Source organism: Microtus pennsylvanicus, chromosome 20 (genome assembly GCF_037038515.1).
Source record: "Microtus pennsylvanicus isolate mMicPen1 chromosome 20, mMicPen1.hap1, whole genome shotgun sequence".
Lineage (NCBI taxonomy): Eukaryota > Metazoa > Chordata > Mammalia > Rodentia > Cricetidae > Microtus > Microtus pennsylvanicus.
In genome coordinates this window covers 18,325,780-18,343,443 of record NC_134598.1, presented here as the reverse complement: position 1 = coordinate 18,343,443, position 17,664 = coordinate 18,325,780, and the positions used below count along the sequence as shown (strand labels likewise).

The 17,664-nt window shown below is 36.7% G+C and overlaps 1 protein-coding gene across 6 annotated transcripts in view; it reads right to left on the bottom strand.

The window, feature by feature from the left end:
* Nav3 (neuron navigator 3) overlaps positions 1 to 17,664 on the bottom strand; it is a 477,963-nt gene that overhangs the window by 52,225 nt on the left and 408,074 nt on the right. For all 6 annotated transcript variants that reach the window (XM_075954789.1, XM_075954787.1, XM_075954788.1 and 3 more), the window contains 4 exons: positions 14,431 to 14,619; positions 11,408 to 11,460; positions 7,417 to 7,440; positions 4,521 to 4,598 (listed from right to left, as the gene is read on the bottom strand). In XM_075954789.1, the coding sequence (XP_075810904.1) occupies positions 4,521 to 4,598; positions 7,417 to 7,440; positions 11,408 to 11,460; positions 14,431 to 14,619 (344 nt within the window). The remainder of the gene's footprint in view (positions 1 to 4,520; positions 4,599 to 7,416; positions 7,441 to 11,407; positions 11,461 to 14,430; positions 14,620 to 17,664) is intronic.

Below are 17,664 nucleotides of genomic sequence, written 5' to 3'. Positions count from 1 at the left end.
TTGCACTTCACGCAGCGATCTGACACCCGAAATGCCGAATGAATTTCCCAGCTGCCACATTTTTAGAAAAGAAAGCCCGAAAGGAGGTCACTGAAATAGTCAATGGACAAATGTTCCTCATTTCTCGACTTCCGTCATGACCTTTGCGGATATTGTTAGCGCGTCTATTGTGAGGACATTCTCCTTCAAGTGTCAGACATCTGCTGACAGCTAGAACATTATCTTTCCTCTTTTTCTCTCACAAAGAACTGGGTGGGAAGAGTTGTCTTCACTTTCAAATCTCTGTAATAAAAGGCCTTTTCTCCCTACTTTCGATTCCCTTCAGCGAAAGAAGTAGAGCTGGCCCAGGCAGAAGGAATCACAGGTCCAAATTTAACATGAAGCTTTGGTGCCCTGGGGGTTTTATTTTCAATTTTAGAGAACTGCGCGTATTATAGCATATATTTATCACACTTATGATTAGAAATGCTGGAAGATACAACTGTAAACAAGGCCGTTTCTTCCTGATTCCACAGCATGAAGTGTGAATGCTAAGTATAATGGGATGCTTCAGTCAGTCCTGTGAATTTAGAAACAACTGTGGGCACATTATCCCACACTGATGTTATTTATTGTATTCCTATGAAGATCTAAAGATTGAGTGTTTTCTAATATCGATCTATAACAAGCCCAATCTGGGTAAAATTTGGCAAGCGATTGATTTTAGTTTTCTGAACGGTGTGGTGTGATGGGACTCTAACACATCATCTTTGTTGCTGTTGCAGAGCTAAAAGGTGGCACCTCCAATCAAATGACTAGCAAAAATCCCCATGAAAGTCAGCCTCTGATGGTCCACAATTAGAGCAAGTGCCTTCGCTCATCATGGGCTGTGGTTCATGGATACCGCAGTAGGGAGGAAAACACTTTGTGGAGAACACAGTTCAAGCATTTGTGAATACTCTTTGATCTCTTATTCAGTTACTGGGGTCTTTCCTTTCCTGAGATAACCATTAGGTCATCTTGATGTGGCTGCTTTCTTGATATTTTTTTTATACCTAACTTTGCATTCCCAAATACTATGTTTTAATTTGACCAATTTTACAAAGTACCCAAGTACTATCATATAGTTTTCATGAGTATTTCTTTTTTTTAATATTACATTTGAAAATAACCATTCTTACCTCTGAATTTACAATATGTTTGTCATGCTGGATTTCTGTATTGATTACAATTTTGCCTTTTCAAAAGAATCCCTTTATGCCCGGGAACACAGGTGCTAATGCTAAAACTAAGGTTGCCACCCCCATAAAAAACATGTGAGAAGAAAAAAAATTCTTATTTGATAAAGAAAATAATCCTGAACACTGTGATATTTTACTTCTCAAAAGTCAAGAAAACAAATACTTAATTATTGGGCCTTTGATAAATACATTTGTAGAAAATTACTTTATAATTTGTGTATTTATGAAATCAAATTAGTTGGAATTAAAAATATGAGAATATTGGGATTATAAAAAATAGGTTGTATGCATAAACTATGTTGACTATATCTTGTAGGTCCAAGTAAATGATAAAGTATTTAACATTAGAATATTGTGCTATTTAGTCTTATGTCAATTTGACCCATGTTAGAGTCATCTGGAAGGAAAGAACCTCTGTTGAGAATATGCCTCCATAAGATCCAGCTGTAAGACATTTTCTTTATTAGTGATTGACGGCGGGGGACAGCCCATTTTGGGTGGTGCCATCCCTAGGTTGGTGGCCCTGGATTCTATAAGAAAGCCAAAGGAGCAAGCCACAACGAGCAGGCCAGTAAAGAGTACCCTGCCATGGCCTCTGCATCAGCTCATCAGGTTTCTGCCCTGCTTGAGTTCCTGTCCTGACTACCTCAAGGATGGAAAGTGATAGGAAAGTGTAAGCCAAATAAGCCCTTTCCTCCCTGACTGTTTTCTGTTTTGGTCATGATGTTTCATTGCAGCAATGGGAACCATAACTAAGAAAAGTATAAATTTCTAATCTTCGTAACTATGCTTTTAACTAATATTTCATGAACCCTTAATAATTGGTTACTAAATATCATCTTGAGTCAAATTATTTTTAGTGGAAAGTATGCTTTAAAAATGATTATTTCATATTCATATCATTTTGCCTTTGTTTATCAGATTAACTTTATTACTTCAGAAGTAATAAATGTAAAGTTTCCCACTAAATACAAAAACTAACAGAAGAATAAAGGGGTAAATGTGGGACAATTTTCATCAATAATTATTTTTATTAGTTTGTCTGGGAAGCTTTGGGATTTTTAAAAGAAAATATGATTTTCAGGGTGGTTGCAGTGTTTACTAGATTGTGACTAATTTTTTCTAGCAATTTTTCCCAAAATAGTATTCAAAATAGAGTAGAATGTATTAATATAAGATAAAACAAGAGATGCCTAAGTGTTAGTTAAGAGTAGCTATTTCTCATAATGGCCATGGACTTACACTATGTGATACAAAGAAAATTACTGTGATTTTTTAAGAGCAAGATGAAGTGTGATTATATATAATGCCTACAATGCATATATCAACATAGAATGAAATAACAGTTTGTACACTAGCAGAATGAGCTTTCTGTACAGTCTCTTGTGGCTTGATGCAGCTGTTTCTGGAGCACATCTGTAAGGAGGAAAGGACTGCTATGTGCTAAACTGACTGGTCCTGTACTCTGCTTAGCCCAATGAGAAGAAGGCTCACTCAATATCATCTTTCACTCTGCTCTACTGAACAGTGATACAGCAAGTTTAAACAGATTTATTAATGTCAAGTCCCAGCGCGCAACACACAAGTCACAAAAATGAACCTAATCAGGTGAACTCACTAGGATCTAATACATAGATTAAGAGGAGGTGAATGTTCCTTAAATGATTATTAAATTGAAAAATACTCCTCAAAATCTGTCTTTCATATGCCAATCCATCCTGTAGAGAGCGCACATTTAACCAAATACATTATTTACTTACAGTCTGAAAAGTTAATAGGCTAAGACTAATACAGCCAGTTCAGCTAATAGACTGTATACATTTGAATAAAAACACCTGGCTTTACCCACAAATAGAAATTGCAAATTAGAAAAAAATAACTCCAGGTCTAGATGTGGCTCTGGTGATAAAAAAAAAAATTAGCCTGGCGTATATGAGTACATGGGTCCAAACCCAAGTACTACGAAAGCAGACAAACATGTAACAAAACATGTGATCATCATGGATGAGGTGCTCACTGAGGCTTCTTAACCACAGATAAACGCAATCCGGCATGTCATCTGGGTGTAAGTTCAGAAACTCGCCAGTTTAGCAGTACACTATAGATGCAGAGTAAAATCTACATTAGACTCAAAATTATCTCTTTAATAGTTAAACTTAGAGATCAACAGTGGATAGACTACTATTTTCTAGCAATGCTGAAAGGAAAAAAATTCTGCTTTTATTGTTAGGCATTTCATAGAAATCTTTGTGAACAATCACCGTCTATCTCAAATGACTATTATTCCCTAGCGTTAAAGCATAATGTCAGCAGACACATAGCTAAAATTAATTCCCAGTGAGTGAAATGACTTATTTCCTGCGGATTCCTATTACAGAGTCATACACTACAGTCCCGCACCTGCTCATTTTTGGTATGTGATGCTTTGTGGAGAAGCAAGAACACCTCCACGGAGGGGCAGAGAGGAAGCAATGGAGCAAGAGGGAGAAGCCCAGAGCCACATGGCAGAAAGGACTGGGCAAAGACTCCAAAGGGCATATGGCAGCATAGCATGGCTTCTGCACCCCCTGCTCTTGCTTCTCACACTGCTTCTCCCTAGCCCTGGGCACAAGGCCACATGCTCTCCCTGGGTTACAGTTCATTTCATCTACTTTGAGTTCTCCTAGGAGCGTGGAAAGACATTCAACAGAAAAGGTTAATGTGTTGACGGTCTTGCGGGTGCCTATTTTCATGAATGTAAGTTGCTTTAGGAGCAGCAAATGTAGTCTTCTAAATTGCTCTAAGAAGAGGGGTCGGGGAGGGGGGAGGTATATTTGAGAGAATGGTATTTCATTTACAGTCGAGCTAAGCTTCCTATTTAGGTTCAAGTTAATTTATTTTAAACTTTATTGTATGTTTCATTAACCATTGAAAGGGACAGGACCCATAGGTATTTTGCCTTCCACAGTCAAAATACCAACAGACCTTATTAGGTTTCAACTTGAGCAAAACTTCTACATGTGAAATGACAAAAGTAAGAAACAAGAAAAGAGGCAACACCTGTTATCATGACCACTGTTTGTAATTTTCTAAGCTACAATCTTTTTTTTCCCCATTGATTTGTTTTACCATGTTGTTCCTCATCAACTTAGGTTTATATTTTATTAGTGAGTGGGCAAAACCCTTTCATTTCACATGAGTCCTACCTTCTAGTGCCTTCCATGACGTGACCATGGACACTTTAACCTTGTGACTCAAGCTATTACCTCGATTTGGATACATATCTTTTCTGGTATCTTCAAACAATAAAAGGCAACTTACATTCGCCGACAGCTGAGATGTGAGGGTAGCAACTTTCTCCTGGGATGCAACCAGTTCTCTCCGTAGCTTATGGATTTGCTGTGCAATTAAAAAGTCCAATGAACTAAATGATCCGTTACAATGAAGGTTTCGGTACAAGACAGCAAGTACAGTAACCAGAGGCGAATCAGTAACAAGTCCTTCTAGAGGGCGAACACTAGCTGTGTTGGAGCTCCCAAATGCTACTTATCCAGAGAGGAATGCATTGCTATCTTTAATATTGGGACCCAGATCTGCTCATCAAACTAGTCTACTGACTCTACTTATAAGTCCTGAAGGACTGACAAAATAGTTCGCTGACTCTATGGAGTCTCCTCCTTCTAAAACAATATTGTGATTAAAACTCGGGTATAAATTCTCTTTAAAAATTCATACACATTATCGACATACTTTTCTTGATTTTATGTAAATGATTTGCCACATGATTTTTTTGAAAATCTCACGTTTTCAAGATACATTTTAGTTTTTTACATTTTATAAGATTTTCAGAAAGTATAGATTATTTTAATAATACAGAAGACCTGGATTTAAATACTTAATGAGTCTATATTTGAAAAATAAATATTTTTTCTTTCCGAGACAGAATATCGTCATGTGGCCCAGGCTGTCCTCAAACTTGTGATTCTCCTGCCTCAGGTTCTGGAGTGCATGAATTATGAACATATATCACTATCCAGAATACAAAGTAATTTTATGGAATAGAACTTTAATGGTGAATAAAGAATTTATAGCTAATGCTTCTTAGAATACCTTCACCCAGTGACCTATTACTAGCTCTGAGCAGACATGCTTTGTAGGTATCCAAAGTATAAAATATGGGGGGAAATTATGAATATCGTACATTCACTAAATAAACCCACAGTATAAATATTCTTAAATGGTTTTGTTTATACTAATTTTACTTCAGTTACACAGACATATCAATATCATACCATATTATGCATTCAATCAGTCACATCCCATGTTGCCAGGAAATGTAAACAGTGATTAAAATGGTAAGATATTTGCAAGCATATGAAAATTGCTTCTGTAAGTGTATTTCTTGTCTCAAGAGAATCCAGTTCTTTAGATGCCAAGTATTCTACATGGATGTTTCTCTTAACTCCTAAAAAATAAGTCCTCATTCTTGGAATTAGACAATTTGAAGGCTTTCTAAGTGTGAAAGGACATGTTGGAATGAGCCATTAAATGTCTTATCCCCTTCTAGACAATACATTTTATTTTGGGAAAGAAATAGTAATCATTACTGAGAGGAGTGAGCAAAAGGAGTGATATTTATCTCAATATAGAAATAGAAAACAATTATAAAGTTTCTACTCCTATTGCAGGCGAAGGAGGTAGTCATTAATATCCTGCTCCAAAACTTGTGACCTCTGTGATGTGCCCTTATACAGTTTCACCAAGTATAGTTTTCTGTTATTTCTTATTTTTAAAATGAAGATCTACCTCATTTCCCGATGAACGTTTGTGTTACTTTCCTATAATGATGCATTTAACCCCAGTAAGCAAAGCCTCTTTTATCTTTCAGACAAATACAGACAGAAAGAGGCTTTCTCACCTTACACCTTTATTATATAATTCTAGTTCCTGTAGCATGTAGCCCAGAAAACTATAAAACAATGTATGGTACCTTTTTGAAAGCCCATGACCTCCTCTGAGCATCATAACAAAAGGAGAATTGGATAGCTACTACAAAGGCAAACAGACACTGCTGAATTTCCAAAACTCAGTAACTGTTTCATGACCAACACTACAAGTCTTGCTGTGTCTATGTGATGTAAACAGAGAGTTTCAGGTAAAAAAGTGTGTGTGTGTGTGTGTGTGTGTGTGTGTGTGTGTGTGTGTGTGTGTGTGTGTGACAGGAGGGAGGGGGGAGAGAGAAAGAGAGAGAGAGAGAGAGAGAGAGAGAGAGAGAGAGAGAGAGAGAGAGATATCAATATGTACTCTCAGTAGTTCTGAACATATTTTGGAACAAGTTTTAAATCTAAACATTTGTGAAATGAGCTCAGTCAGAATGACGTGCTCTGCAAGATCATTTTTGAGGTATTTTTCTTATCAGCATCAGTGTAAACCTATGAGAATTGGTACTATGCCCCGGAGAAAGTTTAAGATTTACTTTTAAGTTGTGTGCTTGTGTATGTGCCCATGGATGTGCATGTGCATGTGATTTGGAGTTCCGTCAGAAGTCAGAAGAAGGAGCCACATCCCTGATTGCTGGAGCTACAGATGCTTGTGAGCCCCTAGAGCGGGGTACTGAGGTCTTCTGCAAGGGCAGCACACTCTTCAGGGGCTGAGTCATCTCTTCAGCCTCCACGAATAATGTCTTAATTAACTCTCACTGCTCTCATAGCCTAGAAATCTTTTTTTTAAACCTTTTCTCCAAAGAGAAGGTTGATTCTGTACATGATTGCAAGCAAGCCAGACGTATTTGTGAAATGTTTCCCCGTACAGGAAAAGGTAATTCTAGAGGCGGCATAGGATGTGGTCCTTGTGTGGAGAAGGTCCTGCACCTTGTACAGTTTCATTAATCCTAAACAGAGTGTTACCGGGCTGTGAGAAAAGGAAAGTGAAATGTTCTATTTTAAAGCTCAATTCACTAATGAATGAATGAGTGCCGGCTACTATAGATAACGTAGTAGTCGTTATCTGGAACGCCATAGCGGACAGAATATGACAGGAAAGTTCACCGCTAGAATTTACTTTCATTTTCTCTAAGAGTCAACCTCAGAAACCACAGATCAACTTCGAGAAGCCCTATAGTTATACAGCTGCATCAAGCGCCCTCTAGTGGCAACAAAACTGATTTCATCCTAAAGTAAGGCTGGTTGGCAAGTAATAAAATGGTACAGAATTTTACCTCTGAATGAGCCTTTTCTTCAGCCTGTAAAAATAATAGAGATTTTAATTATAAAATGAATATCAACTTATTCTATATGTATAAATGAGGAAGCTATTTGAACATGTATTTACAACTTTTATGATCTATCATGAGTACAACACTAGACTGTTTAACTAATACAATAAACCAGCATACTATAGAAATAAAATGGACAGTTATATGTGACACAAAGTACTTTAAACTAGAGGTAATAGATTTATAACACGCCTTAAGACAATGAAACAGTTTATGATCTACAGAGACCACAAAAGCTCATTATAAACTTATACTCTAAATATATGGATGTGTGGGAACACGAAATGTTGTTTTATATATCAGACTCCATAAAATTATGTAAATCTTTAGCTAAGATTCAGACAAAAGTTTGTCTGCTGATTTATGTATTATGAAAATGACAAATGGAGCTGAAGGGGAAATGCTGGCCAGTATTGTTAATAATAGAAAGTAGAGGATACTAATTCCTACTTGCTTTCTTTTCCTTAGTGACTATTAAGTTGATCGGCAGACACTTCAGCTAAACAACAAGATACTTTGTTTTAAAGTGGCAATAAATAAGACGGCCAAATAACGTCAGCTGAGCAGCTGACTGGAATGAGAACTGCTGTACAAAGTGGCCAAATGTTTTGTGCTTCTATGCAGAAATTCCTAGGTCTTTTTTCCATCTGCATGCTGGGGCTATGAAACTCCAGCAAATGAGCTATCTGCGCCATCCCATTTAGGAACCTGCTGCAATCTGGGAAGAACTGGAGGATGTGTAATGTTGCTGAACAAAATGACTCTCTGCCGGCTGTCATTTGCTGGAAAAGGCTGCAAAACCGTCTTGTCACCTGTGGCTGCTTTGGGGACATTTTGTGATAACTTAATACATAGTTTTGGTCTGTTTTCTAGAAGAAAGAAAACACACGCACACACAGAGGCATGCGCACACACACATATACATACACACACATACAAACATACATACAAAATGCAAATAGCACAAATGCCTAGGTATATTTTATTCATAAGCATTTCTTTTAAACTGAATTTCATGCTTTTTAAAATCTACCTCTGAAAAGTGTCAGGATGTATGTTAAGATATTTGCTATGTGCTAACTATAAAGACTTTTATTGTCTTCATATGTAAACTTTGTATTTAAAGACAATGTTAATATTTGCCTTGGTCATTTTTAAAACTCAATTTTAGCCTTCAACATATTCATTTTTAAATTCTAGTAATATAATGTTATTAAATGTGGTTTGGTATTGAGATGTGCAGTTCAAGCAAAGGATGTTCAGTCACTAACTTGATTAAGCCTTATTCATGATTTTCTTTGACTACATAATACTTTATACATTCATTTGGTTTATTATGGTTGCATTTTGCCTTTAGACTTATTCAGATTGCATTAAAATTATAATGACTCAATAAATAATTGATGTGATTTTTTTTAAAAAAAGATCTACTTTGTTTAGATGAAACAAAGTATGATCATCACATCATATTTTCATTAAAATAACTCCAAGGTACAAGGGTTAGTTACATATTAATGTGCTGTATGGCATGAATCTTCTCATAGCTGACTTTTCAAGACTTGTTTTCTTTAATCCTTGCCTTCTTTTCATATTCCATGGTTGTTTTTACCAGTAATACCCATTACCATAAAAATGGAGCGACGAGACAAACATAATATTCTATCTTCCCCCAGTGGCTTAAATCTGGGATTATTGATATTATGTGAGGTTTGATTGCATGATATTTTTAGTGAGTGTGTTAGAGCAAGACTAGCATACTGAAGGACAGTAAATAACAAAAAGTATTCCGCCGAAGTAAAAATACCAATTGATTTCTGTATTTCTCAAGCCAGTTAAGTTTATTACTAACAATCCCTTCTTAGCGTTGCTTTTGTGTTAAGCAGTTTGTGAAGGACACGCACAAGGATGAAGCATGGTCCTTCTCCCCATGAACTCAGTGGAAATTAGAATATAAACGCAGAATGGAATCAATAATTATTTTATATTTTACCACTGAAAAATTATACTGCAGGAATCAATAATGTAAAAGTTTAACAGTACCATACATATAAAAATTAAAAGAATCAACATATTAAAAGTTGATAATCTAACAGCCCTTTACGCTACCCTTTGTTTTGTATTTTAGCAGATATAAGTATTAAGAAATACAATGATGATCGACAACACAAACAACTTCAATGTAAGGGAGAAAAGAGGAGGTGGCAGAGGTGGTGGTTTATCTAAAAGCCTGTGTCATTACCTAAAGAAGACTGCAAATGAGGAAAGATTCATCTAAGAGTCGTTGGAAATTTCCATTATTATCACTATTATTGAGATACGGTCTCTCTATTTAGCCTTAGTTGTCCTGAAACTTGCTATGTAGGCTAGACTAGCCTTGAATTCAGAGAGATCTGCCTGGCTCTGCCTCATGAATGCTGAAACTAAAGGCATGCACCACTATATCTGGCCTTACAAAAAAAAACAAAACACAAAACAGAATTCTGAAATTTACATTGTTTTGACAAAATCCACAGATTGTACAGTGGGTGTGGATCTTACAATGAGCACACAGATTTTAAGTTTCTAGAGGTGACTCCTTGGCTGATGACAATAGACCTGTGACTTCCAGCTTGCAAAGACCTCTTAGGGGTGGAAGTCAGCTCTTGACTTGGGAAGGAACAGCCCATGACATATATAGTCATTGCTAACCGAATCAGGTTAGAATGAAAATCTATTCATCCCCTAGCATCCCTAGGATACTCTAATGTTAATTATAAATGGCTGTTTCAGTTCATAGTGTGAAAAGCATGTCCGCAAGTGGATTCTGCCATGTAGGTAGAAGAGAGTGTCAGATCCCCTGGAATTGGAATTACAGATGGTTTCGAACCACTCTGTGGGTAGTGGGAATTTAACCCAGGTCTTCTGCAAGAGCATCAAGTGTTTCAAACCATTATGCCATCTCTTCAGGCCTAATATAATGTTTTGGACAAACCATTTCTCATCTGTGCCTTCTTATTGTTATAGTTTGCCTTCCCATCCCTACCAATCTATTGTTTAAAACCCTTTATTGCTGAACTATTGGCTACTGATAGATTCTCGAGGAAGATCCTATTTAGTGTATATGTACTGCTAAGTCTACCAGGCTTCAAGTGATAGCTCCAAACCCATGGCCACATAGATTGCCATGGTTAAACTCAGTAGATCACGAAACAAAATGAATAGACATAAATGGGAAAAAAAGATTAGTGAGAAAGAGGGCTTCTGGATAGGAGGGTAGGGAGATAGAAAAGAGTAGAGAGATAGGAGAATATAGGAAAAAATTTGACAAGCCAAATTAAATAGTTTATAAAATTTATCCTCTTGTTATTTTAATTAGCATGCCTTAACTCTGAATATTAAGAAGGTTCAGTATTATGCATTATGTGTTAAAACAACACAATCTGTCTTTTTGTGCTAATTCAGTGTTTTTAGGTTTTTTTGTTGTTGTTGTTTTTTTGAGACAGGGTTTCTCTGTGTTGCTTTGGAGCCAGTCCTGGAACCAGCTCTTGTAGACCAGGCTGGCCTCGAACTCACAGAGATCCGCCTGCCTCTGCCTCCCGAGTGCTGGGATTAAAGGCATGCGCCACCACTGCCTGGCTAAGCATAAAACTTGTATTATGTAAATGAGCACCTTCTAAGCACACCTGCTCATTCAAATGGAGATTGAGATGAGACAACCAGTCCGTAGATGCAACGCAAACAATCAATAGTAACTTAGAACCCTCAGTTATGATATTAAATTGTGTAGAGAAGATGATTATTATTATAGGAAGAGCTGTTAGACCCCAGTGTAGACCGTCTGATTTTTTTCCCTGAAACCTATGATCGTTTGCTTTTAAATCATAATGGAAATTTTATTTAGATATACGGTTGTCTGTGCATGGCAAAGGCAGAAAATAAAAGGGACCAGACTTACCGTAGAGTAAAGAGAAGACGTGCTAGAGACCAATGACAGGGAAGAGCCATGGACTGGAGAGAACAAGAACATGGTTAAGGCAGAGAAGTCCACATGTAAAATCAGACATCTACTGAATACATAAAGATCAGTTGGCTAGAGATGTAAAATAACCACAAAAAAGGACCTGGTTATGAAAATAATTGACTGGGGAACTTTTAGAGATTTAGTTACTTAATGTTCCAAGGTCATTTATATGCTAGCAGTAGTCACCAGGTTATAGAGAGAAGTGGGGGCATGAGGCCCACCATATGTGTACATTGGAAGCTGCAGAAAATCCCCATATAAGATGAACAGAAAGCTAACATCTCCTTAAAGACTTTCAGATCTCCTTTACTGAATTTCGTTTTCCTAACATACGGATTCAGGTTCAGAATTTTTCTCTAACTATTTTCAAGGAAGTAAGTACTTGATTCAATTTGGTATTTCCTTTTTGTGATGAATTGATGGTGCTATTTGAAATGGGGGAATCAATTCTTTATGAATTTTAGTGATATAAAAACATTTCCCCTTCAAGAGAAAGATGACGGTGAAAATTTCATTCAGGTTCATTGATATAAATCAAATACACTGTCATCACAATTGAAGATAAGTCATTTCCTCGGGACTTACAATGCATTATTCAACTGAAAAGATAGGTAAAATTATACTTATTATATTTGTATGTAAGTTCTTCCTTTTTTTCCCATATGAAACAGTGCTGTTCGCTGCCTTTAATTCATCCCTTAAATAAATAAACATTAGCTGAAGACATATAATGTCTGACACCGCTGCAAGATTCTGGGATCACACATACATGGGATACAACTCTGACTGTCCAAAATGAAGCCAAAAGGCATAATGAAAACAACAGCTACAAGAGAGGAATCCGCAGTCTTTTGAGATCCTTGGGTAGTTTAAGGGCTATGCCTCTAAGCTGGTTTGCAAGGGCTCTGCAAGCTACCTGGGCTAGAGCCAACCCGGGTGAAATAAGAGGGTGAAGTTTGAGAGAGAGCAAGAAGAAGCATGTTTTCATTTTTAGTTTAGGCTTGTTCAGGGAGTTCTGGGAATCTTTCTGTCTCTGTCTCCCAGTGTTAAGCTTACATGTGTGCACAACGGTTGGCTTTTTACATGGGTATTAGGGTTTCAACTTAGGCCACCATGCTTGTAAAGCCAACATTCTTACCCATGGTCCAACTCCTTGGCGCCAGAAGAGTTACTTTAGAAGTGTTTATTAGGATATAGATGTTTGTGAAAGGGGAAAAAATTACCTCTAGGGATTGAGAAATGCTATTACTTCATCAAGTGTGCAAATCATTTGAGTCATTTATCACCTGAAAAGACGCATTCTTTCAATGTTTATATAACTTTTCAGTGATGCTGAGAAAAATGACTAGAGTTATTTTGGGGTACCAGAAGGAAGACAGACAATGGCTCAGAAAAGCCCACTCTCATTCTCTTCTTGACACTTTTTTATTGTTGTTGTTGGCCTATGACTTCATAGCTTCTGGTTTTGTTTTCTCATATGTCAGTGTGGGCACTGAGCAAGAATTCAATCCAGTTCAAGATGGCCTTCATTCTAGATCACAATTTAAGCAGGCCCTAAAGGATTAGCATTCAGTGCATGGGTATAAAAGAGTTCATTTTGTCCACTAAGGCTAGCTCCAAGCAATTCATATTATTTAAATGCCATACACTGGATGCCAGATTTCCCAGAAATGAACATCATCCTACTTGTATATGAGGCCCTCTTCAGAGCCACCCACATGTTTAGCAGAGTACAGAAGGCTTAAGAGGTTTCTGCGCAATCACACGACACCATCACTTCATAAACACAAGGGCCTAACATTTCAGATTAGAGATTTTGAACTATGCTGCACCATTAGCTGGCCACCATTTGTAACAGGAAACTCAGCGGTTTGTTTATTATTCCCAAGGCAATGGCAAAGGTGGGCAACTTAGTGCTAGTACAATATATTTACAGTAGGAACCTGAGGTCAGAAGATAGATACATTACACAAGAAGATACAATGGAGAAAGAAGAAGGAAGAGCTACGCTTATGCCCATGTCATCTACATGAGAAATGTTCAAAGTGAATGGGACAGAAACTAGAGCTCACAAAGCTAAGAAACTTCCCTGAGTTCAGCCTATGAATAACTAACGGCTAAATGTTCACTTTCTGGTGTGAAGTTTAGGGGTTCTGTGTTATGCGCAATTATTAAATGTCAGTTTTTATGTTTGATTTTCCTCTATTCACTTTGGATTTCTATGCTTAGTTTGGTTTTATCCTTAACTGACATGCTTTGTGATGTACAAGCCATATGCCTTCTTCGTGGGTAATTAAAAATGTTTCATTAAATTAAAGGAAAATTTCTGAGAGTTAAGTTTTATATAATATGTATACAAGGGAAAATATGTACTCTTGAGCATGTATGTAGCTTCCTGAGATTTTTGCATGGACTTCTGTAGAGCATTCATGCAAAATTGTATGACAAAATGACATTTATGAGGCAAGATATACATTTTTATTATGGCTGGAAAAAATATGACCTGTATTGGAAAATGCAGGTAGAATATAAATTCTAAAATGGTACAGTAGCTAATATCACATAGACCTGGGAATAAAAATTAGCAACATAAAATAATCCTTTTACGACTTACATATCTTTATAGCTCTTTAATAAAGGTTGCAACTAAAATGTTTGTTTTAATATATGACACATATGTCAAGGTTCCCTAAAGCCCTATGTCTATCTATAGGAGAGCATTAGATTTACCCAAACCATTCTATAGTCAAGCACCAATATTTAAAAGAAACTGACACATTTCATAATATATAAAGAAATAGTAAAGTATCTTCAAGCTTTAGCAAACCTAAAGTGAGAATTAGCCCGCTGATTCTTCTCCTCCTTGAGGATCCTTGTGCTATGGATGATGAAACACGTTTCCGTTCAGACCTACATGAAATAACGTTATTCCTATCTTCCCCCATTCCCCTCATTACCTTCTTCCAAGCTGTCTCTGAATGAACCTGAGTGGCTGATAGCACGTGGCCTTTCCTCCAGAGATGTGGCGCTCCCACAAAGCTGGGCATCATCATAGAGGTCGAAGGAGGAGTCCTGGGCAGGAATGCTGTTGGAGCGCATCATACTGGGTCCAGGAAGGTTAAATTGAGACAGGTTGGTGGGACTCACTGGAAAACAAGGAGCAGAGGCTCAGAGATTTGGGCAAGGAAGATAATGGGCTAAAATAAAGTAAACACAATGCCAATTCTTGTAAAAGTATGCATGTTACAATCCCAATTTTAGGGAGGTGGAGGTTCCACCTGAGAACTATCAGTAACAGGAAGTTTGAGTCTTCCGCCTCACACACTCTCATGGTAATAATCTTGCCAATTTCTAAGGCAGCAGAAATCACCGCCAACAAGTCACCTTGGCTGTTGTGTTAGAGATATAACGACAGAAAATAATGAATATTTTCTGGCAAGTGATAAAGAAAACACTGGCTCTCCCAAGGCAACAGGCTTCTTTTCTAGAGAATAATCATCACTTTAATAGGAAAAGCATAATGGAAAAGAAAGTAAAATATGAAAAGAAAACTCTAATCTCCACAGGAAGAGCTCGGTAGGTATTTTCAGGCAAAATAAACTATATTGATGTGAGTTTATTAGAACAAGGTCATAAAGAAGAATAAAAAGCATTTTCTTTAAATAAAGTACATATGGTGTCTAGTCTTTTAGAAAGAGAATCATAAAAAAGCCATTTTCTGCTGAGTCTGAGATGAAAATATCAGAAGGAGGTTGTCAAGACAAACATATTTCAAAGAAGTATCTTAAGTGCCCAGTTTCAAATAAGATTCTGTCAGTTATAGCTCTGCCTTATAGCTCTTATAGAAGCCTGTGATTTAGATCAAGTGTTAATCATCAACCTAAAAAGGAAAAAAAAAACAGATATGGCTGATTAAGTAACCAATTCAATCAGAAAACACCACAGTTTGAAACTTGGTATAGGATTGAGGCAAAAATTGGGAAACAACCATATGAGTTTGTCGTACTGAATTCCTCCCATTTAAGAAAAGTAAATTTGTTATTGCTATATAAGAAACAATCCAGAGCCTATAAAGGAAACTGCTATAAGCTATAAAGAAACTGCTGAGCACTCTTAGAACACAGGAGAACCATATCAGCAATGCTGAATTGAATTGGGTTGAGTTTTTAAAACCTGCTCTAATTTTTGACAAATGGCACATATTAATACAATGACTTGTCCTCAGGAGAGAGTTAAATTGCAAGCTAAACCCTGAAATAAGCAAAACTGTGTATCTACTGTTTACAAGGAACTATGCCTGATACTTCACAAAGTTAACTGAAATGTGACACAGACACAACCCTCTGATAGTTATGCATTGCAGTTAAATGAAATGTAGACAAAGAATCAAGTGAAGAAATATAATCAAAAAGGAATAAACTACATATTTGTAAAGTATATAACCGGAGGAAAGAAGATAACTCAAGGACATAAGGAAGTAAATGATAAAATAAGAGAAACAAAGACAGAGGGAGAAAGAGAGGAAGGAGAGATCAAGAGACTGAGAGAGACAGTAGGAGGGAGGGAGGAGTAGAATGAGATTTTTGGGGGGGGCATTCTTTCAGTCCATAGCAGTGACTATTATTTCTAGATCATTGTGATTTCTGATAAGAGGCATTAAGCTTGCAATAGGTCATTCAGAACTTTTGAACGCTTACGTTTGAAATTATGAGGAGGGGTACACCAACCTGTTCAGTGTCTTCATCATGAAATGACTCTTGTAAAGACGGCGTTCAGCCTAGTTACATGTGCATTTAATATTTAATATTTATACCAGCACTTAAAAGGACATTTGTCACCTGGTTTTTTGGTTACTAAAATGAACATAGACATATCAATGTGAGTATACTTCCAAATATACCATTTTACCCACTCCTGATGAAAGAACAATGAAATGTTGCAGAATATTTGTTTATATTTTGTGAAGATGTGTCACTGTGACTGGTTTAATAAAGAGCTTGATGGCCAATATTTAGGCAGGAGAGAACAGGCAGGATTTCCTAGAGAGAGAGAACTCTGGAAAGAAGAGAGGTGGGGAGTGGCCAGTGAGATGTGAAACAAGTTGGACATATAGTACAAAGGAGAGATAATTAGGCCATGTGGTGAAATGTAAATTAATAAAAACAGGTTAATTAGTTACAAGGACTACTCAGGAAAAAGCCTAAGCTAAGGCCAGGCTTTCATAATTAAAAATAAGTCTCCATACCATTATTTAACGGATGGTGGTCCAAGATAGTTTGATCAAAAAAAAAAAAAAAGCTAACTATAATAAAAGTTAAAAAAAAACTTTACAGGAAGTAGATGAATTCGCAAGGAATATTGATTATTTTCCACTAGAAATATACCAACAATACTCAAGAATGTTCAGTTATAGTGTTGATGAAAGGTTTGCTTGCTTTTATAGTTGAACTGGAAGGGAAACATAACATGGTATCTGATTTCAAAACTGTCCACCAGGGGGAAAGGACCAAAGTGGAGAAAAGCAACATGAAGTGCTGTGAGACAATGGCCTGTACCCTGTCACTTATGTTTTAAATGAATCCTGATTGGCCAGTAGCCAGGCAGGAAGTATAGCTGGGACAACAAGAATTCTAGGAAGAGGAAAGTCCTAGTCTGCAGTCTTGATACAGCTATAGAGGAAGTAAGATGTGACTGCTTGACAAATAAGATACTGTGCCACATGACTAAAATAGACAAGAATAATGAGCGGATATAAGCTATAAGAGTTAATAAGTAGTCTGAGCTAATGGCCAATCAGTTTATGATGAATGTAGACCTTTGTGTGATTTCTTTGGGACTTAACAACTGTGAGACCAGGTGGGACAGAAACCTCACCCAACAACAAACTTTTATGTTGTTGTTGTTTTGCTTTGTTTTGTAATAGAATACAAAAAGTACTATAGTGGTTACACTGATGCTTTAAAAAAAAGTTTAACTCAATCATCTAACTTTGGCAAAATAATCAAATATTACTTTCAGAAAATGATGAAAATAATGAGAGAATACATGATCTTTAAGATCTGCACAAAGGCAGGAGTCTATCTCTGAATAAAAGAGAAATACAGAGGGCAATCTATTAATAAAAGGAGGTGACTGACTTTGCCCTAAATCAAACACACAGAGTAAAACTATTGATTTTATTAATATTATGT